This window comes from Nelusetta ayraudi, unplaced genomic scaffold, assembly GCF_046127955.1.
Source record: "Nelusetta ayraudi isolate G7.1 ecotype Tasmania unplaced genomic scaffold, CSIRO-AGI_Nayr_v1 ptg000011l, whole genome shotgun sequence".
Classification (NCBI taxonomy): domain Eukaryota; kingdom Metazoa; phylum Chordata; class Actinopteri; order Tetraodontiformes; family Monacanthidae; genus Nelusetta; species Nelusetta ayraudi.
Genome location: NW_027466061.1, coordinates 10,575,187 through 10,598,082, shown reverse-complemented (window position 1 = coordinate 10,598,082; position 22,896 = coordinate 10,575,187). Strand labels below are relative to the sequence as shown.

The 22,896-nt window shown below is 46.7% G+C and overlaps 1 protein-coding gene across 2 annotated transcripts in view; it reads left to right on the top strand.

The window, feature by feature from the left end:
• Window positions 1–22,896, top strand: part of LOC142884844 (low-density lipoprotein receptor-related protein 8-like) — a 76,135-nt gene that overhangs the window by 3,674 nt on the left and 49,565 nt on the right. For both annotated transcript variants that reach the window (XM_076020786.1, XM_076020785.1), the window contains exon 3: window positions 19,713–19,835. In XM_076020786.1, coding sequence (XP_075876901.1) covers window positions 19,713–19,835 — 123 coding nt within the window. The remainder of the gene's footprint in view (window positions 1–19,712; window positions 19,836–22,896) is intronic.

Here is a 22,896-nt window from a genome sequence, read left to right as displayed (position 1 = left end):
CCTTTGTGATGTCACAGAGGGAAAGGACTGCATGGTTTAACTTGCAAGCCAAATCGGAAGTGAGTTGTTATTGTGAGGAAGCGCAGGTGCAGGTTGGCCCTTCGCACCTCTCTCAGCAACACAATGCAGAAGCTGAACTCAAAGCGTCCAGCAGAGCGTGGTTATGAAACGTGGCGAGCCACACGCTGTGTAACCAGCAGCTCAGCTGCTTGTTTGTGATGCTGGCGTCACACTGCGTTGCTTCTAAACCCCTCTGGTGCTGGTCACCGCACCTCGAAAAACAGGTGTAAGCGCCTTTGTAACAGCGCTGTTATTGCCCTCTGTGCATCCTCCATCCCCTTCCACACTCCCCACGAGCCCCTCCCCCATCCGCCCTCACCCAGACTGCGCTCTCTCCAACCATCCCCCACCTCCCTGACTGCGCTCCCTGTGGACCGCGCACCCGCTGCAACCCCCCCACTCCCATATAGTCATACATGCATAAATGCGCCCATGAGTATGCGTGGACACAAGTGTGGTCCGAACACGGCCACGCATTAAATGCGCACGTAAAATTCTGCTTATTGCTGCATGAAGAATTAATGCAAAAGTGGACTCTGCATCGAGCAGACTGGAGCGCTTTCTGTCTGTTACCTGCGTGCATCTCACTTTTAGCTGAGATCTGAGGCCTCCTGCCTCATCGGGAGTCGACGGCGATGTGAGCAACAAAGGAGTTCTGCTTTGAATCTAGAGAGTCAGATTTGTTCCAACTCTTGACATGAAACTGCTGCCGTTTAATCCTTATCCTGATTAAAGCGCTGGATCGCTCCCGCTTCCATCCATCCGCCTTTGGAGTTCAGCGTGTCCGCCTCGCCGTCTCCCCGCCGCCGCGTCCGATACGATCTGTTTCATCCACGCCTATGAATTTAACATGTGAACCTGCACGGAGGCGCTTACTGTTGCCGCTGCAGGTCCTCAAAGACTTCTTTTGTTTTGCCTCCGCCGTGCCGAGTCAGCAACAAACTCTCACCCTCCTCGCTTTGTGTTCTTTTGCCTCATAAATCCACGCAGCTTCTTCAGAGGCCGGCTCAACTTTTGAAACATCATCCGTGCCTCGTGTAGTGGCGGTTAATTCATTTTTTCTGCCCACTAGAGGCATCCTCCCCCTGTTGCAGAGCCGCTATCAAAATTGTGCCGACAAAACCAGATGCAAATCCTGCAACCGACCTAAATACCTTTTAATGACCTTTTCTTTGAGTTGTTTACTACTTTCTCCTCTTCACAACTCCTTTAGTCACCATTCCTCTGTTCCTTTTCTTCTCTCGTTCCTTTTCTTCACTTTTTCCTTTACTGCCATGTTCACATTATTTGTTTTCTCATTGTTTGTTCTTTCTTTTAATTTTTTCAGATTTTTCTTTTATTAAAGGGGCTTAGTGGACAAGTATAAATTGTAGAAGTGATGCTGTGCCTGAGTTACAATCTGTGCAGACGTCTGTGGTGAATGCGATACACTATAGGACAATAAGAGTTTGGATGGGTTTTTTTGTGTGTCAGAGATGTTTTATTTTTAAAATAGATGTTTTTTTTTTGACTCATTACATTCGAAGCCTTCCATCTTTCTCCCCGACAGCCCTGCGCTTGCCGGTGTAATGTGAAGGGATGTGTGCTTGACAGCGGGGGAGTGAAGGGTTGTTGATGATGTGGGATGAAAAGAAGAGGGAAAAAAACGTGTGCAGCTGAAGTGACAGAAAGTGGAGGAAGAAATGTCCCTGACCTGCGGCGCCAGTTTGGTGAGGTTGTTTGTGTTTCTATCAAACTCACTGCGTAATCTCCACGGCTGTTGACAAGCGAACACAGCGTGGAAAGGATTACGCCTTTATCTCTCCGTGCAGTCGGGCGTGTTTTCCACTGGCTCCGTGGTCAATTTACACTGGTTGACTCAGTCGCTCGCACATCACCCAATCTTGATAAGAGTCCTAATTACTGTACCAATTGGAAATCGACTGGATGATGTGAATCTTTTGGTGGAAAAACTTGTGAATTATCAGAGTTTGTTTGTTTGTCACTATCTTATTTGTGCACTTTATCCCTCGTTGCTTATCTCTGAATGTCTGTGGAACTGAGGACTTTTATTAGAAAAACACATTTCTACTGAAGATAGAGCTCGTAATCTTCCAAGCAGCCTTGAGACCTACTGAGTTGTTGACAACATGTCTCTGATAGGATAAGATGACCATCAGTGCACTTGCCAAAATTTGGACACATTTATGATTCTGCTTTTTGCAAATTTTGCCAGACAGAACGAGCTTCAAAACAAAAGATCTAAAGATTCCCAGCCGTGTGGAATAGCTTTTTTGTTTGAAGACAAATAAGGTTTAAAGACGGCAATGCCAAGAGGCTTTTCCCCCTGAATGCACTCAGTTGTTGTGCACATGGTTCATCAGCTGGCATCAGGCATCTGAAAGTCTCAGAGGCCATTAGCCGTGACACAGCCAGTACCCCCTCCACGCACCCCCCCAACCACCCTCATCCACATGTTTGTGTGTGCGTGCTAAACTGTGTTTGTGCCCCTCTGCCTCGCCGAGGTCGACTCCACTGGCCCGCTGGCCTGCGTCTGTGCCTCAAAGCCAGCTCGCCCAAAGTGATCATTAAGAAGTCTGCAATTGAGCTATTATCTCAGATTACTGCGTGGCGGCGAGCAAAGATGCTGCGAGACTGAGAGGATGAGCCAAAGAAGGAGGGAGGGATTAACATTGGCTGTAAAAACATCAGTTGCCACCCCCCTCCCCCCGCACTCACTGCTCACATCTTTAGAAGCCAGTCCACTTCAGTTTATTATTCCCAACACATAAAAGGGCATTTTTTCAAAACAAATTCCAAAAATGCATGCTTAAAAAAAACATCCTACTGATGTTTCTCCCGGGACAGGCAGCAGAAAGTGTCTCATGTCATTAAAAATGCTGTTTAAGTTTATTTAGTGAATCACTGAAACACTTTTTTGTAGCTAAACCAACAGTATGTGCCTCAGTCTGTATTCTCTGTGGCGGAGACTTTAACCTTGAGTGAACCTTTAATGACTGTCTAAAAATAAAAAACCCTGTAACTGAAGCAAAGGATGGGCTTTTCACATTCCACATTCCACTACGTCCACGCAGCATAGTGAATTTTGTGATAATTTCCAATTGACCATGTTGATGGACACAGGTAGCAGAAGCAGTGAGAGTTACCTCTGAAATGGGAAAAAATAGAAAATGTGCTGCTTACATGTTGCCCCGTGACTCCAGGCCTCCAGGGCTGCAGGCGAACAGCACCTTTCATCCCCAATCACTGTCTGGATTAAAAAGAAAGAAAGAAAGAAAAAAAACGGACCCGCGAGCCAGGACGTGTTGGCACGCGTCGTGAGTACGCTGGCCCCTTTGCAACTTGTGAAAACGTCACTCGGGGATTGGCTGAGAGAGCCTCGTTTCATAGCGTCGTTCTGTTCCTGTGTGAGTCTTCGGTGCACACGGCCTGCACACAGCCGCAAACTCCCGAGTGCCAGCAGAGTGGCCGGCCGTCCCATCTCCCCCTTTGTTGATGATTCAGTGTTGCCCGACGAGCTGCGAGCGCAGCCTTCACTCAGGGGAGCAGCAGTGGCGCTGGTGTCCAGCACGCCAGTGACTCATTACTTTGCCACAGCTGCCACCTGGTTAGAGGTCTGTGTGCGGATCGCTCCACCTGCCTGCGTGTCTCCTCCATGGTGCTCCTCAAAACCTCTGCAGCATAGCGCCTGCCATTGCTCCATCAAATCCAGAACCTCCAGTCTCACAAACAACATTTTTCCACATGCCATAACTGCATTAAATAAACGCTAACCTGCCAGACCTTTTGCACATGAGCACCTGGATACTCTGCACTTTAAATCCTGCACATTGATCTGTTGTACTTCCAATTGTTGTATTTTGCTGTGTTCTTTTTATTTTTATTTTTTACACTTAAGGAGTTGCACTCTGAATTTCATTTCTCTGAAAGTACAATTTACAAGAAAGGCTTTCAATTCAATTCAATTCAATTCATTTTAAGAAATGATGCGTGGCCCCTGCGTATTTAGTTTTAAAAGGCATTCAGTTCAGCTTCTGATTTTAATGTTGGGCTTGAATACGTCTTCAGGCGCCTCCCCTTCATTGGCTTCCCCTGCAGGAATCAAAAGCTACTTGATGAAAGGTGGGTGTCCACACGTTGGGTGTTTGAGGGTTTGCACGCCTTGTGTACCTGACCCGGCCCTCCAACCCTGAAGGAACTCAGTGGACCTTCTTGCCTCGAGCTGTGGCTGGTGGCTCAACAGTTTGGCCGCAAAAGTCCCTACGGCACATTACCGTGGCAATCTGGCAACAGTGCAGCACGACCCACTTTGTTTCACAGACAGTGGGTTCTGTAGTGTGAATTATTAACAAGAACTATCTGCATGTTGCTTTATCAAACGACCACAACAACCAGGAAAAGCTCTGCTTTAATGCCTGCGGAGGTAGAGGACATTTCAAAGAAGTAGAAAAAAAAAATCAGAATTCAGATGGAGGTAGCTCAGAAGAATTTCACCAAGCTTCCACTATGCTGGATCTGCTACCATCGAATCATTTTCAGTGTCCCTTCACCTGAAATAACATCAGCACCCTGTAAACAAGAGACAACAGCATTATAACAGCGACTCCATTAATTGTCTTAAATGTCTTTGTGTGACGCCGACCTCTTTTGTAATTTCATGGAAAAAACTGATTAAACTTCCCAAACTGGAGCAAGCCCCACCATCCCTGTCCCTGTGCGGGCATTGTGCTTCCCAGCCATGTGGAGGAGGTTATGTAGCTTCTCTCAAGTTATACTCAACAGCTGTTGTTGGAGGATTAAAGTCAAATTAGCTTTTTGTCCCCCGTTGAGAATTGACTCGAGGACCCATTATCGACGCAAATGCCAAATTCAGCACCTGAACAGTAATTTGATTGTGTCAATTGGCACGCTACTGGTGAACAGTGATCGCAAAGGCATTGTTGTGAGAGTTTTAGTCTTTTACACAAGCTAATCAGGCGTCTAAAATGTCCAGACTGCTGACTTTCGCCCTCTCTGCGCAATGAAATGCACTATTTTCTCACTGAATTCAACAGATCCTGATACAATCAACCATCCGGGTGCAGCAGACTGTAGAAATGTGTGGCAATTCCCCCTCCTGCAGGCAGGTTTTAGCGCTGTTCAATGTTTGTCTCTTTCTAACATACATGTGAATAATGTTCACCTGAATGGCTTTGCACTGCAATTCCACAGATTTAGAGCTTTATGATTAGACTTTTTAAATAATAAATATAAAAAAAAAATCCAATTTGCAAAAACTATCCAAAATGCTTTAGCAGGACTTTGGCTGTGAAATTTGAAATTAAATAACCTCTTTTGTCCTTTAAAAAAAAATTAAAAAAAATTAATCACAGGGTAATGTGGAGCTTTTTAATAGATTCCTGCAGTCCCTCAGAGGAGGAGAGAAATGGGGAACCTGATTTCAGGAGAGGCCATCCAAGCCTCTTTTAATTTAGAACTCATTGGCTGTATTAGGAGAATTTATTACTTGTCCAAAATCTGTCCTGGCTGGTGACGGCAAAGGTGTTGCGCTGTGCCGCCCAAAGTTTTCTTGAAACTGGGAAGTGAAAAAGAGGCAGAGTCAAAGGAAGCAGTTGCTGGCCTGAACTCATGAGCTTCCGGGAGGCTGGTCGTGATCAAAGCTCAGTAGCTAAGCTCTGCCTACAGATAGATAACTTTTAAATGCACTGCCAAGGGGGCGCGCTCTCTCTCTCTCTTACACACACACACACACACACACACACACACACACACACTGGATTGTCCGTTTAATGCAACATGTCCTCATCTCTATTCTCTCCCTTTCTTAGGCAACACACACACGATGGTTAAGCAGTTTTGTGTTCAACGCAACAGTTTAACATTGCTTGTTTTGGCCGCAGAATGTTGATGACAGAATGTCTTGTGACAGGGCTCAAAATTAGACAAAGGCCAACACAAGAGCAGAGAAAGAGGAGGTGACATGGTGCAGTCCATGTCCTGGCGACCCTGGGGCTGTTTATGTGAGGCCGGGGTGACGAGAGTGATGGCAGGGGTGCTGCAGTGACATTGATTTCCCAGGTTCTTTCCCCCCTCAGTGTTAAGGTTAAAATGCAGATCTGATGCAGGCTGAGATGGCTCATTTAAAAATCCACTCTGCCATTCACTGCAGAAAGGTCAAAGGTGAGGGTGTGTTTCGCTGCCTGATCTGCATGTTATCATGTGTTTACCAGTGTGGCAGATCCAGGCAGAGAGTGACCACAAAATAAAGAAAAGTGCAAAGGTTCAGGTCAAGGTCTCTCTGTCAGACTTTAACATCAAACCAGATCAGTTTGGATGCAGATTGGCAGGATCACAAAATATGTTTTTTTGCTGATAAATCACAAAATCTCTAAAGAGCCACTGACCAACCACTACCGCACACCACTGGTACTGCAGCTAAAGGCTGCAAAATATGGGTTTTACAAGTAAATTGCTCAAAACATGCAACCATTTGCGAAATGATGTGCACTGAGGTCAGTCTCGCACTGTTCCACTACATTGCAATGAAAACTCAAGATCATCGGCAAGGAGGAATTGGTGGATGCAACTCATGCATTCTCGTTGCTCTTTGGTCATCAGCAAATGTGGAACAGAGCTGCTGTCATATTCCCCGGCTCATTAGAGCTTCAGAAAAATGAAAGAAGCTGATGAATCACTCCCTTTCTCTTCCGCTGGTTTAAGCCGGGCCCGACCTAAATGCTACATGAGATGCGCAGTAAGTGTAGTGTGTGTGTGTGTGTGTGTGTGTGTGTGTGTGTGTGTGTGTGTGTGTTTTATTTTTAAGGCAGCCATCGGAGCGCTACATTTGCACTGCAGAAACTGAAATAAGGAGCAGAAGAAACCTGACATGCCAGATGGAAGATTTCTACCTCACATGCCCTCCTGGCAATCCTGGAATGTGATTGGTCCGAACCTCCCTCTGCCACTTTCACTTTGCATTCACACTCTTCTTTTAAGAGGAAACACCCTCATGGAACTGCCCACACTGCAGCCACCATATGCAAGTTTTACAGAAGCTGTCTGTTGTTGTCACACACTAAAACCTGAGTGTAGCTCCGCCTCTTTACCTTCTGAAGGTGTTGATTAGTTCGGTCATGTTCTGACTGGCCGCAAACGATTCAGACTGAAGCTTTTAAGCTTTTTCCTGATGCATTTTACACACATCTCACGTTGGCGTGCAGGTTTAGAGCCAGGCTGCAGTGTCACATTCTTCTTTTTTTTTTTACCTCGCTTAGGTGCTGTGTATTTTTTCCCCCACGCTTATACATTATGCAGCAGATGCAGATGTATATCCCTGTGTTGTGTATAGGAAGCGAGGGCTCGGTGTGTTTTGACAGGAGCGAGTGGCGGCCCGGGTTGCACCGTTAATAATTGATTGCTGAGGTTTTACAAGTCAGGCATATTCCGCTCGTTCTTGCAAACAGTCCAGAGCTCAGCTTCTCCCCTCTGACCCACAGGGCATCAGGGTGTGACTTATGTCATCTAATGCATCCGCAGCAGCAGCAGCAGCAGCAGCAGCAGCAGCAACAGGGCCGTTATGTGCTCAGGCACCTTGTTGGTCGACTTTGCTGACATCTCCCCAGGCCTGATTTGGTGGTGAGCGGGACACTTTTACTCAAGGTCTAAGTAATCTGTTTTCATCAGTGGGCGGCTGCAGGAAGGCTGTCCGCTGCCTTCGCTCCTCCTGTGTGAAAATGCTGTGAAGGAGCAACACACACTCAGGAAAAGCAGAAAGCTTGAAAAAACACAACAACAAACAAGGAACTGAATCCCGTCTTGCACAAGAAGTGTGTGTGAGTGCATGTGTGTGTGCGTGTGTGTGTGCGGGGCGGGGAGGGCGGCGGCTGGGACCCAAATCTGACTTTTCACTGACTTGTCTTAATTACTCGGTCCCGCTGCTTCGGGCAAATTTTCTCTAACAAGAAATTCGACCTCAGGCAGTATTACAGTTATGCAGTTTTTTTTGTTTCTGCAGGGAGAAATTGCTCTTATGGGCTTGTCACAGCGATTTATGAAGGCCTTAGTCTCCCAGCCAGGGAGGGTCTTTTTGAAAATAAATAAATATATGAAAAAAAAATCCTTTGCTTGTTATTGGAGGCAGGTCTTTGCAAGAAAAAAAGGGAGGAAGAGGAGGAGGAGGACAAGGAAGGGTGTGTGTGTGTGTGTGTGTGTGTGTGTGTGTGTGTGTGTGTGTGTGTGTGTGTGAATGATGAAACGGTAGAGATGTGGCTCATTCTGCAGGCTAAAAGGCTTATCTTCCAAGTCCCATTACAGTCCCCTGGTTAGTAGACAGACAAAATAATCCAGTGTGGCTCACATCTCCACACACAGCGACTGGCTATAGGCTCTCCTAATGCAATTTAGTCGCCTGCGACACGGAGTGGCTCTTTGTAGAGTTTATTCATGAACCCAGGCCTAATTCATACTCCAGACAAACAGAAGATGATTTGTAATTTGCATTAACTAGTTCACATACCACCCACACGTCTCTTGAGGTTTTTTTTTGGTGTGTTATTCCAAAACCTTAATATCTCATAAATTGAATAAAGTGTGAGAGGTGTGGAGTTTTGCATTGCTCTCCCTGTGTGTGTGTCCCCAGGCTTCCTCCCACAGTCCCAGGACAAGCACATCAGTCTGACTGGTGACTCAGTGTCAGGGTGACTGCACATGGTTGAACTAGTGACTTGAACTGTGGTGAAAGCCCCAGCCTCTGTGTTCTGGAGTGTGCAGATGAAACAGATGGATGGATGATGGATGGTCTGTGGACTAAAAGCATGCTGTTCACAAACTCCCAAAGATTTTGGCTCAAAATGACATCATCGGCGAGCACGGCGCCTGCGTGGATCCGAACGGGTCGTCGATCTGCGTTAAAAGTTGAACGATCACTGCATAAACGGTTCCGCCTCTTGGTGGCTGTGTGTGTGGCCGGGGTGGCCCGCGGGCCTTCCTCTCTGTCACTTTAAGGGAAGATAATTTGTGTCACTTCAGCTGCGACTCTCGCAGGGGAACAAACTCTGTGTGTTAGTGGCTGTTAATGCTGAAGCTTACTGACCTACTAACACTTTAGTGGGAGCAAGAAAAGGCCTGCATTTCGCCGCTCGATGCTTTGCCTGGTTTCAGCGAGGTTGCAATGCTCCCATTAGAAACTCATCTCGCAATGAACGACCACCCTCACCGCTGCTGTCATTACCTCACTGAGTCGAGTTTCTTGGTCCCCGGAGTGATGGTGAGGCCTGACAGTAGGAGACGGAGAGGGGATTGTCACTTTTGGGTTCTCCTCATTAATTCTGCATCCGTCTGATTGTTGGGCAGCTCCAGGCTCTCCTTTGTAAAAGTGCTGTAAAAGAGGGTTAAAGACTGATCTGTTGCCTTCTCTTCCGCACCACTCGGAGGCTAAAAGAGCCATTAATTGTGCGTGTTGCTGTGATGTCGGAGCACTTTGTATTCGTTAGCCTTGAACTGCTTGAAGTCAGGATTTCTCAAAATAGTTTTTTTGCAGCTCATCCTTTGAACCTCGTTCTCATGTGAGTCAAGTTTTGCACGGATAATTAATAAAAAAATAAAAACATGTTCTCACTGTACCGGAACTGATATTCACACCTCAAGCTATTCTACTTGGCTTTGAATGTTTTTGCGTCTAATCTGTGAACTGAAATACTGGACGTCAGAAGCATCTTTGTAGTTACAGCCACTATTTCAGAGTTTCTTAGATTCGCTACTGATGCCAAATTTTGTGGGCAGTGGTTGCCCAGATGTTTGGGATGTGATCTTTGGAAATTTGAACATTGAAGGGAAATCATACTCCCTGCCTATCTGAAAGACCTACACTTTTGGAGCAACTCAGCCATGAGTGAGTTTCACCGTGCTGCTTGGTGCCTCAAATCTAAGGAAAGCATTTCTCAGGAGCGTGTGACTTCAAGCGTCCCTTAATCATTAAAGGTTAAAAACCGGAGCGTCAAATCAATATATCTCTGGAGGCAACGGTCTCGGCAGGCTGCCGTCAGTGTGTTTAGAAATACAAAACCACAAGACTCAATAACAGGCTGCAGCAGCTGTGGGCGCAGCCTGCGGTGGATGTGACCAAAAGCCTTCGCCAGGAGCTCGGAAGCCTCAAGCTGCAGCCAGGGGACGCTGACGCTGGACTGCCAGAAGTTCAGTTCTGAAATTTCTTCCATACATCCTGACTACAAATGTGAAAGTGTTTTCAGTCAGTCCCGGGATTTGCAATCCTGGCTCTCGAAGACGGTGAGCAACACCTGAACGTTGGTGAAAGACGTAAACAAGTGGTGCTTGGAGCTTTGCAAACCAACTATGTAATTATATCGCCGCCTACAGCCCTGAGCCGCGTATGTATGGAATGAGGAATGGAATGACATGGTACTATACTATACTTCCTGCCTGAATGATTCAACCTGCTGCGCTTGACGCTGTTGCTACGCGTGAAGCGTCAAAAAATGGACGACGGCGTTCTTTACCAGGGCGGCGCGTTTTGACGCTCCTGCGACGCCTCTGAAACGTGCCCGGGCTACGCCTGGTGTGAACTTGCACACTGACTTTAGAGCAGCGAACGCTCTGCGCACGCACCGCAGACACTTCTGGTGTACATTGCAGGTAAGTGTCAGTGGATGCGTGGGTGTTGGTATTGGTAGGCCCGCAGAGTCCCTTCGCTCGACGCCACAATCTCGGTGCCTCGTTCCGCAGGATGTCATGGCGATAACACAGCGGTTGCTGTGGAGACGTCCGTCATTGTGCCCCAGACAAAGTCAACAATCCGCAGGCGTCTGTGAGGGGGAGGAAGGGAGGAAGTTCAGAGCGTCTAACTGTAGGGATCTCCTGAAGGAGTAGCTCCAGCAGCGACCTTGGCCGAGGCCGATGCGGAGGGGGGCGAATTACAGATTAGGATTGTTTGGGTTAGGGCGAATAGTCGCATTCCGATAGACTTCCACTACCATATTCGTCCATTCTGGTCTCCAAAACAAAGCTTCTCCGAGATGACATCCACATCGTGTTTCAGTTCCGAAATCGCTAGAGTCTAAGCACCAACGGCTTTGCCCACCTCAAAAATCATGATGGGCAGCCTTTGGGGACCTTGGACTGCTGCCATCATCTTCCAAATTTGTTGATAGACCAGAACAAAGCATAATCCAATCATCAGCTGGCCTGTTATAATGGTTCTGAATAGGTAAACACCCTAAATATCCTGGACAGAAACGCGAGATGCGACCCGCCACCTCTCCCAGCCTTCCATCACGTAGCTCGCAGCGAACGTTCCGTCGGGGAAGACAGGTTCTCTCCGAACCCGCGTGTCTCGTAGAAATAATCTTGTCAATTGCATTGAGAGACCAGCTGATCAATTCCATGATTTAGTTCAGAGAACAGAGCAGTAAGAGGCTCGGAAAAAGTGGAGACAGGACAGGACGAGACGAGAGAAGTGAAGCAGAGAAGATAAGGGCGAGGAGAGAAGGATAGATGCATCCACCTTTGTTGAGGGCAGAAAAAAGAAAGCAAGTTGTGCACAAATCCATCAGCTGAAAGAGCAAGAGTTGAGGAAAATTCTGGAGAGGAGAATAACTGTAGGGTTTGTTTTGCTGTTTGGCTCAGAGACTCGTCCTTCACTGGTTTCTAGTCAGGCCAGCAACAACCACAGTGAGGTCCTGGTGACCGGCTGCATCCCACTGACTCACTAACTCACCTCCTCATTTGGATGACACACCAGTTGGAAGGGCACCAGAAATAAATGTGTGTGATTTAGCATCATGCTTTTTCATTGCCTCGGTAAAAAAGGGTTGTGAGTTTGTGCGTCAACCAGAACTTCATCACAATAAAGCTTTCCACATTTTATGATCCATCTGTCTGGGGGGATTATTCTTACGAGGGCTGTCTTTTTTTTGCTCCTGCTTTTGTTGTAAAAGTAGGATGTGGACGTGCATGCGCTCTGAGAGAATAGTACACGCTGTCTGACCTGTGCGGGTGTGGATTTAGCAGCAGCAGCAGCAGCAGCTGCAGCAGCAGCAGCAGCAGCAGCAGCAGCAGTTTTCAGGTCCTGCAGAGACCAACTGTTCAAACCTGTCCTTCCTCCATAATTAGATTCCTTTGCCAGAATTCTTCTGTTCGCTGAGAGCACAGGTTTGTGAATGAGGTGTGATACCCCGCCACCCACCAGCTCCCTCACCCTCCCCTAGTTTGCCTACCTGCTGCTCTGCTGCAGACCGGGCCCTGCTGTTTACACGCTGCCTCCTATCATCACACCTTCCGCCGGTGCGACTCCTGTCATCTGCTTCTGCAGGCGTCCTCAACATCTCACTGACACGTGTCTACCTGGCTCTGTTCCGCCACCTCTCTGCTTCCTTTTGTGCTCCCAGCTGAATAGTGAGAAAGCCGCTGGAATCCATGCAGGCTGAACCCCAGGGAGAGGAACCTGCAGTGCCGAGCGGAGCACCGTCGCTCGCACCGTCGCGGCTCTCTAGCTCCAGGATGAAATGTGAAGTTCCTGGCTTGAATCTGGGTTACACTTTCCAGCAGGGGAGGCAATTGCGTAGGATTGTATGACATTACGCTATTGTTGCATCACCGACGCTCTACGTGCAACTTCACAGAAGTATTATTGCGCCGGTTAAATGCATTTAGTGTCAAACAGCTGCACCAGGAAACGTTTGTTTTTCATTTTCAGCAGCTTTGTGCTGAAAATGAAAAACTCAGAGGAAACAGAGGCAACAAATCCAATACCTGTTAGATTGTGCGATGGAAACAATATAGCACTGCTTTGACAAACACAAAGAAGTGCCTTTAGAACATTTAAACTATAAGGCTATCAGGTTTATGGAGTTTTTTGTGTGACACAAACTAGCTTGCTAGCTGTCCTAAATGTTCCCATGTTTCCCTCTCACCTTGACAACTCTACAGTCCTCTTTGGCCTCCGCTTTGGCCAACAGTACAGGAAATGCGACGGGCTGTAGGATTAGATAAAAAGAAAAAAAGAGTGTGGACACATGGCCGCGCATCAACCGCATTTTGTTTCTCTAAATCAACCTACACAGGAAGGAAGGGGAGTGGCAGAAGGTCAGACATATGGGACGGGAGTCACGCTGGGAAAGGCGGCGCTGCCTGTTTGCGCATCACTTGCCCCCTGCAAGCGATTTACTGCAAACTGCAGCAGTATCAGTCCATTCCATCCCAACGCTCTTCGCTTTGTGCCGTTTTATGTTGTTGTGTGGAGGCTCCAAATGAGCAAGCTGAACACCAAGAAACCAATTTAAAATAAAAAAAAAAATAATAAAATAAAATGCCAGAGCTTGAATACATTTTGATAAAAGTACATTCTGAGGCCTTGAAGCAACCACCTGTGCCCCTGTCATAGCTGAAGGTAAATATGTGGGGGGTGTAACCAAGCTGAACCACGCTTCCGTACAAATCAATCTCACACTGCCTGAAAGAACAGAGCTGCTCTGCTCTTCTCTGGTCTGGAGGTTGTTTGTGCCAATGTGGCCTGAAGGAGGGGGGACAATATGTCTTTTAGAGCTATAATTAGCACAGTGTGTGCCTTTGGTCTGTGCACAAGGTCAGAGGAGATTCTGGGCAGCACATACATCTTACCTTAAGGGAAGATATAGATGCTGATTACATTTTAACCTATGTAAGAGAAAAAACTCCTAATTTAAAGCTAAAATACTTTTAATTGTTATAAAGTCAGACTGATGCCCTACATAACCCACTCCTTCAGGATATTGGGAGAGAGAGAGAGAGAGAGCAAGAGATAGGGAGAGAGAGAGAAAGAGAGATTTAATCTGGAGATGCCACTGCCGCTGTGGCTCTGTGTCTCTGGATCAATACTCTATCAGGCTGGACTGAGCCAGAGCTCTGCCCCATTCAGCATTTTTTGTCTTCCTGTTGGTTCCACTGGCTTCATAACGGGCCTGTCTGACAGCAAAGAGTATGAAGTGGAATCAACAGGGGAAATCTCTCACTCAGTTGGAAGGTTACCTTCTTTTAAGGCAGTTATGGAGCTTCAGCTGAAGTTCTAAAATTGAAGAAATGCCAGCTGCTCTATCTGGTCTGACCTTAAAGGTCCCACATTGTTCACATTTTCTGATGTTTATCTTACCTGCTGGACTCCACTGGTGCAGCCTTGGATCTCTAGTTATGCTAAAAAAAATCTACTGTGTTTTCAGCTGACTGTTAAAATGAATGCTTTCCTGGACCTTGCACATATTTGGAAGATGACTACAACAGGGGCAGAGACAGCACCTCTCTGATGGTGTTGTCTCCAACCTGGGGAGATACAAATGGCCTTTGTGACATCACAAGGGGCAGATTTGGCTCACATTTTTGGAAAATTAGGGACACAGCAAGCAGCTTTTTCTTTTTTTCTTCTTCTTCTTCTTCTTCTTTTTTTTTTTTACTAGTTATTAATGGCCAAAATTCTATTACTATCGTGGTACTTCCTGTTGTGGTCCTGTTGTATTTTTATGTAAAAAAAAAAAAAAAAAGGCTAATGGCTCAATTTGTCTTCGAAGGCCCAGATGAACATGATTGTCGCTGCGTTACTGATTATTGCGTGTTCCCCATTTGGAAAGAGCTGCCATTAATATCATTCATGATTGAAAAAAGAGAAGCTTAAAGGTTTTGAGGATGAGGAGGGCACATTTGAGGACTGCTCTGCTCTCAGGTTGTTGAATGATAGAGTGAGGTCAGTGGAGGATGGGGTGTATTTAGAATACAAGCCAAAGCTGGAGTTTTGCGCCAGCTGATAATATTCACTCTGCACACACCTCAACTTTGCTTGTTTGTTTTATTTTTTAAAAATGTGTACTTGCTGTCCAACTTTTTTCTCTTAGACCTCAATACTTCACTTTCACTCAGGATCCTCCAGTCCGACTCCTCCATGTAAAAGAAAAAAAAAAAAATCAGATAAAACAACTTGACGCATACACTATACTAGACTAAAGCCGCATCCTGGAGGAAGGATTTGGCAGCTTGCATGACACGTCTCTCGCTGGTGATCACACATCTGCGCCGATCAAAGTCTCCTTTATCTGATCATCATCGTTAAAGCTGAAAAGCAGCCCAGTGCACCGCGCTGACACTCCTGCCTCGCACCAAACGCACCTTTAAAGAAGAAAGGTGAAAAATGTTCCGCGAGCGGTGAGAAGCTGCCAAATCCAGCGCCAGAAGTGAGGAGGCTCCAGGTGGGCTCGTCGGAGCGTGGCGTGCCTCTGCCTGCAGGGGGCAGTGTGGTGGGTGCGTTCACGGCCCTGCTTGAAGCCGTTCACGTCACGTCTGTCTTGGAGGGTCGTCGAGGCACCTGGTTACTGTTGCTTTCTGTGTTTTTCCCGCTTCTGTGGGTGTGTGTGTGTGTGTGTGTGTGTGCGTGCATGTGAGAACGTGCGCCCATCGATTATTATCCTGCAAGTGCTGACCTCACCCCCCGTTCAGCACAGCAGCCTGTTTTTATTCACTGTCACACTTTCCATTAAGGATTCAATAAAGCATTGTTGCTGTGTGCGTCTGTGTGTGTGTGTGTGTGCATGCATGTGTGTGTGTGTGTGTGTGTGTGTGTGTGTGTGTGTGTTACGCGGCTGCACTCCCATTATTCCCCCTTTTCCTTTTAATCTTCTTCATCCTCCCATCGCTCGCCCCCGATTGCCCCACCCTCACACTTGCCCCCACCCCCTCCGCCACCATGCAGCCCCCCAATCTCCACGCCTAACATCACTAACAGGTCCCTCTAATTAAAGCAGGAAGTCGCTGAAGGCAGATGGCACCGGGTGGCCTTGGTAATTACTGGCGAGCGAACCGTGGCCTCCGTAGACCTTCAAGGAAAAGGAGCCCGGGGAGAGTGCGCGATGCGGGCACAGCCGGCTTACAAGTAGCCAGATAATAGGGGGCGGAGCGCCGTCACCGTGGTTGTGATATGATGGTGCTGCGTTAGCAAGTCTGGAAGAACTGCAGTTAATCAACTTGCGATTAAACTTTGAGAGTTTCAGCAGCGGCGGAAAAGTCTTGGAGATGTGTAGCAGCTGTGGTCCAGCACAGTCTGTGTATTGCTTTTTCTCATTTGTCAATTCTCAATGGTTGAAATGCTTCCACGTGTCAGAGCCACACACAGAATCATTGCAGTGATAGATGTGGTCACTGTATGTACAGCAAAACAAACAGTGACAACCGAGTGACAAAATAATTGCATTATAGTGTCAATGGGAGGATCTGTGTGCGTGTATGCGTGTATGTGTGTGTATTTTATAGTCAATTACAGTTGGGACGACCATTTATTCGGCTATGCTATTGTTCGCATCGGGGCGTGTTGTTTACTGACCTGAGGTTGAGAAGCCACACAGTTGTGTGTTAAAATGACTGTAAACTCGCACGTTGCCGCGACATTCCGGCCCGATCAAACGTGAGATTTTTAGGGTGTTTTGTCGTGCAGTTACACAAACTCTTGAGGCTGCCTCACAAATCTGCCCCCGGTTCACTTTCTCCGCTCCTCTCCTGGGACCTGGATTAATTAATTGAATGAGAAATTTCTGACTCTTCCAGGATTCGTTGGACGCTATGAATCTAATTATTCCCTTTCCTTTTAAAGCTGCTTTATTATGCCTCGGGGTCCCTGCTCCTCTCTCCTCCCGCCACCACACCCAGCCACCAGTGATAAATAAGGTTTGGGGGGAAGGGGACGAGTGTCTGTGTGAGGTTTGCTTGTTGAGCCTTTTCTTTCTGGGTTGGGGTGGTGGTGGGTTGAGGGGAGATGAATGAGTGAACACGCTACTAATGACTTTGAAGGAGGTTACCCGTTTCAGAGGGCGTCGGCGTCCTTGTCCGCCACCGTGATCATCCATCTTCACCTTTCAACCAAAGGCCGTCTTCCTGCTGCACCCTAATGTGAGCTGCGCTCGGGAAATCCTAAGCTTTTCATGTGGTCCAGAGGAAAAAAAACAGAAAACAAAAAACAATCCCGTGTTTTTGTTTCCCGGCTCTGGCAAATGGCCTGCCGTATGGAAAAAGCGTCTGGACGTTCAGTGAGGAAGAGAAAGGTGAAGGGGCTGTTTTCCTCGGCGGGTTTGCTCACCGAGAGAGGGCATGTTAATGAACTCTGTTTTCATGAAGTGAAGCAGATTGTTTGGGTGGAGGCTGGAAGCATGCTCGGTGCCAAAACACGGCAGATCTGGCAACATTAATTTCCTTTTCCTTCCTTTTTTTTTTTATAAGTGTCAACAAATGGAAGTGAGTCGTTATTGGCTTGACTTCAACCCCCCCCCGCCCCTCTGACCCCACACTGAGACAGCAGATAATTGAGTGGATGCAATTACTGAGATTTAGAATCCAAGGCAAGCGGTGTGTAATCTGAGTGATGGATTTCCTACACCGGCGCGCCACGGCACGGACAATAGCGTATAATCACATGATGGATGTAGTTAAAGTCAACTACGCCGTGAAATGGGTCTTTTATTGTCTCTCAGACTGAAGTGGGAGGCAGATTCTGCCGATTCCGGCCTCTTAAAACATGGATGGAAGTTAAGAACAGGTAGCACAGCCCTGGATGGAGCCGTTTTATTATTTCCTATGCATCATGACAAGCTCTTCACTGCAAACACAGTTAATTGCACCTGCAAAACCAATATTACTGCCAGCTCTTGGCCAATTTCGGTCAATTGGCCATCCTTAAAATGAATGCACCTGGCATTTGTGATATGTGCACCAGTTCCACTTGATAACAAGCTCTGGAAGTTTGCTTCTTGATGAAGTCTCACTGTGGTGCATTCAGGTGTTCAACATAGTTCTGCAAAGACGTATGAAAACAAAGATTTGCCCGCTGGATTTGCTGAGTGTGCAGGTGTTTCAAGTGCAGAGTTTTTCTAAAAGAAAAGTAGAACTGAAGAACTCTGCGGCAAACATAGAACACACACGTACCGCTACATTGAGTGAGTGCCTCCGTGCTTCCAGATTTAGAGAAAACTCAACTTTTTTTCTTCAAAACATCCCCAGCTAATCAGGAAAGACTGGTACACCCTCAGCCAAAATTCAAAGTTTAATCTCATTTCCACCTCGTAAATTCTGTGGTGCAGCAAGTGCTTTTTGCTTCACGCCTATCAGATTAAAAGCAGAGTTGTGCTTCCGCTCGCGCTCCCCCGCCCTGGGAGAAGGAGCTTGGAGTCAGAGGTGGAGTTGGAGGATTCGGAGCAGGAGTTGGATTAGTGCGAGCGCGGCGGAAAAAGGCTCTTTCGGAGGCTGCTGCCTTCTCCCTCTCCCCTCGCAGCCCCTCGGCTAAGCTTAAGCTCACCGCACATCTCTAAACGCTCCATCTAATTTGAGGCATCAGAGCCGGAGACGGGGAACAGTTGGCGGAGCTGTAAAAGCACTGGGGAGTCCGGCCGAGGGTGGCTGACTTTATTTATTTACTTTTTGGACTGTGCTGCAGAACACTCTCGTCAAGGAACTTCCAGTTCCATGCGGGGGAAAAAAACACCCCAACAGCACCATCTCTGTCTCATATGAAGGTCCCCTTTTGATGTCACACAGGGCAAAAGGTGACTTGGTGCTCCGGAAGCAATAATTATTCACCTAAATTTACATCTGGCTCCAATTTTCACTCACTAACACAAAGCCTACTTCTGATGATATTGATGACAAAGGTATTGTTTGCATTTAGCAAAAGAAAAATAAAATTAAAGGACTCATATCAATCAATCAATCAATCAATCAATCAATCAATTTCTTCCAGCACTTAGATGTGTGCCTATCGTGATTTCACAAACGGAACTGTGACTATGAAAGTCTAATAAGGCGTCATTTCCAGAAAGAGGTTGTAAACAGAGGGCAAATGATGCTGTATCCTAGACATCCATTGAGTTTTTTTTTTGACAATTATTCAACACTTCTCCCCTTGAGTTTGTAAGATCAAGTAGTAACCACTACAAAAAGACCTGCGACTGCTCTGACCTTGGCGTGCTTATTTTTCAACTGTGCTGTTGCTGACTGGTGAATTTGTGTGTGTTTCACTTTCTTTGGTTTGGCGAGAGGTAACTGGAAACAATGACCAGCTCGGTGCTGCCGTGCCAAAGGTTTTGATCGCTCTCTTGTCTGCCCACTGTTCAAACAGGCTTTCATTCCTCCCTATCACTCGCTCTACACGCTCTCTGATTTTCCAATTCTCTTCCCGCCGGACACGTTTATCAGCCAGTGGCCTTCGTCGCTCACCGCGGTAAAACAGGTTAGGCCACGTGAAAAGCTTTAACCTTCCCAAGCTGGCCTTGTTGAGTGATCAGCATCTGTTTCGCTGCTGCGACAAGGGAAAAGGGAGAGATTAGATGTTTTGAGAGCAGCAGACGGAGGGAGAGGTAGCAGAGAGCCAGCAGCCCAATGGAAGAGCGCGAGGAAAAAAGCAGGAAATTGGAGATAATTAGTGGAGGATATTAGCGAAGAGAGGGCGAGAAGAACAAAATGAGCTTACTCGCCTCTGATGAGAGGGGTGATTAGAGTCAGACAAGGCTCAAGAGACAGTAAAAGAGCTTCTGTGTCATGATGATGACGATGGTGATGGTGCTCTCGGCCTTTCTCCACCATCCTCACACTTGTTCTTCTTCTTCATCTTCATCCCTCTCTGCGTTCCTTTCATGCAGCCAAGAAGACGTGCGCCCCTGCGGAGTTTGCCTGCTTGAATGGCCAGTGTGTCCCGGGACGCTGGCGATGCGACGGAGAACCAGAGTGTCCCGATGGCTCGGACGAGGCCGAGGAAACCTGCAGTAAGTGGAGACACTCAGCACACCGTCTGAAAATCACACAAACTGCTTTGGTTTCGTTCACGGACTGCGCAACATAGTTTTCCAAGTCAGTGGGATGACATCATCGATGCAGTTTGCATTTCGAATATGCACGGATCCTGCTGATCCTTTAGCACGTTCATCAATGTCACATCCTGCATGTCAGTTAAAGCTATGCTGATTGTTTTATTCATTTTGAAGGGACAATGACCAGTTCATGCAAGATGTAGCATAAATACGCCGGAATTAGCAAGGATGCTAATAGCACCCCGCATATAGATCAACATACATTAATAGGATCAAACATATCTAAAAAGAAAACAAGCACTAAAAGAAACACTAAAGCTAAACCTGCTAAATATACAGTATATGCTATTTATATAAGCATATATATAATATGTGCTGACAGGGCTGGACTGGGACCAAAAATTGGCCCTGGCATTTTTGGCCAAGGCGGCCCACCTTGGTTATTTATAGGCTAAATAAAATAAATTTGACGTGCCAGATGATATATATGTGCGCACATGCTGTTGCTTCAAAAATTTAAATAAAGCACAAGAGAGTAACCATGCTAAAAAATGTATATATATGTTCTTTCCCTACTCACAGAGACTTTTGTCTTGGGAGAGATGCCACAATTCCCGTCTTAAAGTGAAAGTGGATGTCAAAGAAAGACTGCTCGTCACGCTTTCAGACTTCTGTTTAATTAAATTAACAATTTACGAATACAAATAAGACGATTAGGTCTACAATAAGACAGGAATGTTAATTTCCGAAGTGTTTCATCTCTTGTTGCAATGAATCATCCATTTTGGTGAACATGCTTTACAGTTTTTCATGATAATAATAACTATAAGCTGTATCACCTGCAAACTGACTTTATAGAAAGCTAAAATAACACTGTAAGTTGGAGTCCACTCATTGCATTATTTCTCTCTCTCTCTCGCTCTCTCACACACACACGCACACAGTCACTCACCCACCCCAGAGTTATTTTACCTGCGAAGCAGCTGCAGCAGCAGCAGCAGCAGCAGCATTAGCAGCAGCATGAGCAGCAGCAGCCCTCCTCCGCCCTCCTTACATGAAAAGTCCCTCTTCACTCAGCATCCAAGTGCTACTTCTTACTGGACTGTTTGTCCCTGGACGGTCCTCCTTCTTCTCCTCCTCCTCGGAATCAACTACATTGTCTGTTTTACAACTCGGTGCCACTCTGGCAACAGCCTTTGCACCAGGGATGGCTGCACTTGTCAACGACCCTGTCGTTGCAGTCGAACTTGTGGCAGCAAACATATGTGTACTTTTTCCACATTTCACTTTGTTCACTTGTAGGCTTTTACAACTCTTGTCATGCAGCTTCTCTGCACCTCCCTGACACTTGTGTTTGTTCACTTAATTCTCTCTCGTCTTGAGGATGGGGGGAGGAGGAGAGCAGTAGCATACTTCATTGGACTAACCTAATGTCCAGAAAATCAACCAATGGGCCGCGTTTAGTGTCTCTAAAGCTGTCGTGGGCCACAGCCAATAAACAAATATTTAAAAAAAAAAAAAAATGTATTTTTTATCTCAGCCCAGTCGGCCCAAAAATGGTGGCTTCCTGTGTGCTGCCCTCAGGCTCGCACACTGTTTCAATCCTTTAAAAATCACAGCACAAGCAGGTGTTCGACCTCATGCTGAGCAAGTCGACTTGCAGCAGTAAAGTCGACAAGCATAGAACCCAGTTTGGATCTGAAAGCTGTGCCTGCAGCAGCAGCTGCGGCATCTGCTTTTTTTTTTTTGTTTATTACTGCTCATCTGTTATTATTTTTCATGTCAGCAGAGAAGCACGAGCATCCACATGTGGCTGCACAGTGTGACAGTGAGGTGCTCCTGAATAGGAAATACTCAATCTGAAAAAAAATACTGCACAGTTCAGGGGCGCGCAGGCCTTTTTTTGTTACCTCAAACTGCAGAGGGAGTCAACACAGACTGGGCCGCCGGCCAAACACAAACACTGCTGCAAACTGCTAATAGGATTGCAAGTTCCATTGATTTTAATTGACTTCCCTCACAAAAGGTTGCTCGCCTCACAGGCCTGAACACTCTTGGGAACATCAGCCCAATTTTTTCACCATTAAATGAAAAATAAACTTTTGTCTGTTCATTTTCAATCCATTCTGCATCCTCTGTAGAAGTAAAATTGTAAGAACTGACCTCTCAAACATGTCTTTCAGCGTCACTGACATTCCAACACACAGAAAATACAAGAAATGACAATTTGAGCATTTCTAGATGGACTACTTTCTTCCCTGTTACTGTGCTAAAACAAGCCGTTTGAATTTTGCTCGTCTTTCTACATCACCAGTTGAGCTTATTATCACAGTAACGTCTCTGCAGACTTCTTATGTGGGCGACTGCATGCGAGCTAGCAGCCACCTTCCAAAATGCTTCTTTTGTAAGAAATGCGCAGCTCAAAATTACTTACCAAACAAACCGTTCTTGTTGGAAGTGAATGCACCAAACCGTATTATAAGATATAAATCTGGAAAAGTGTAAAAATGTGGGTACACAGATGTTTCGGAGCCAGTGTTACTGGTCAACATCATTCTGCGCAACACCGTTTCTCTTAAGCATCTTCAAATCTATTTGGCTCAGCCGCTAATTATAACCCACAGCTTTTTTCACAAGGCGGGAAGCAGGTGGTGTGAAATTGCACCTGATTTTCCAGAACGCCATCCTCCCGTCACGTCAGACGCCCCAGACAGGATTTCATTTGCTTTTCGACAGACCTCTTTTTCGAGACACTAATTCCTCCTGTCATCTCGACGCTGGCTGCTGTTCAGCGGCCCACGCACGCCGCACCTCGACGCCGTTTCACGGCTTGCGCAGGGGCCACGGCTGCCTCTCACATGAGGCGTTGTCGCCGAGATGAGGCCGTGCCTTCATGCGTAGGAGGTCTGCAGCGTCAGTTAATTCTTCTCTTTCTTAGGAGCTGATTTCTCTCGTCTTCTTTCTCTTTCGCCTCTCCCGGGTTTCCAGACCGAGCTGATAAATGGCTGCGTGGGGG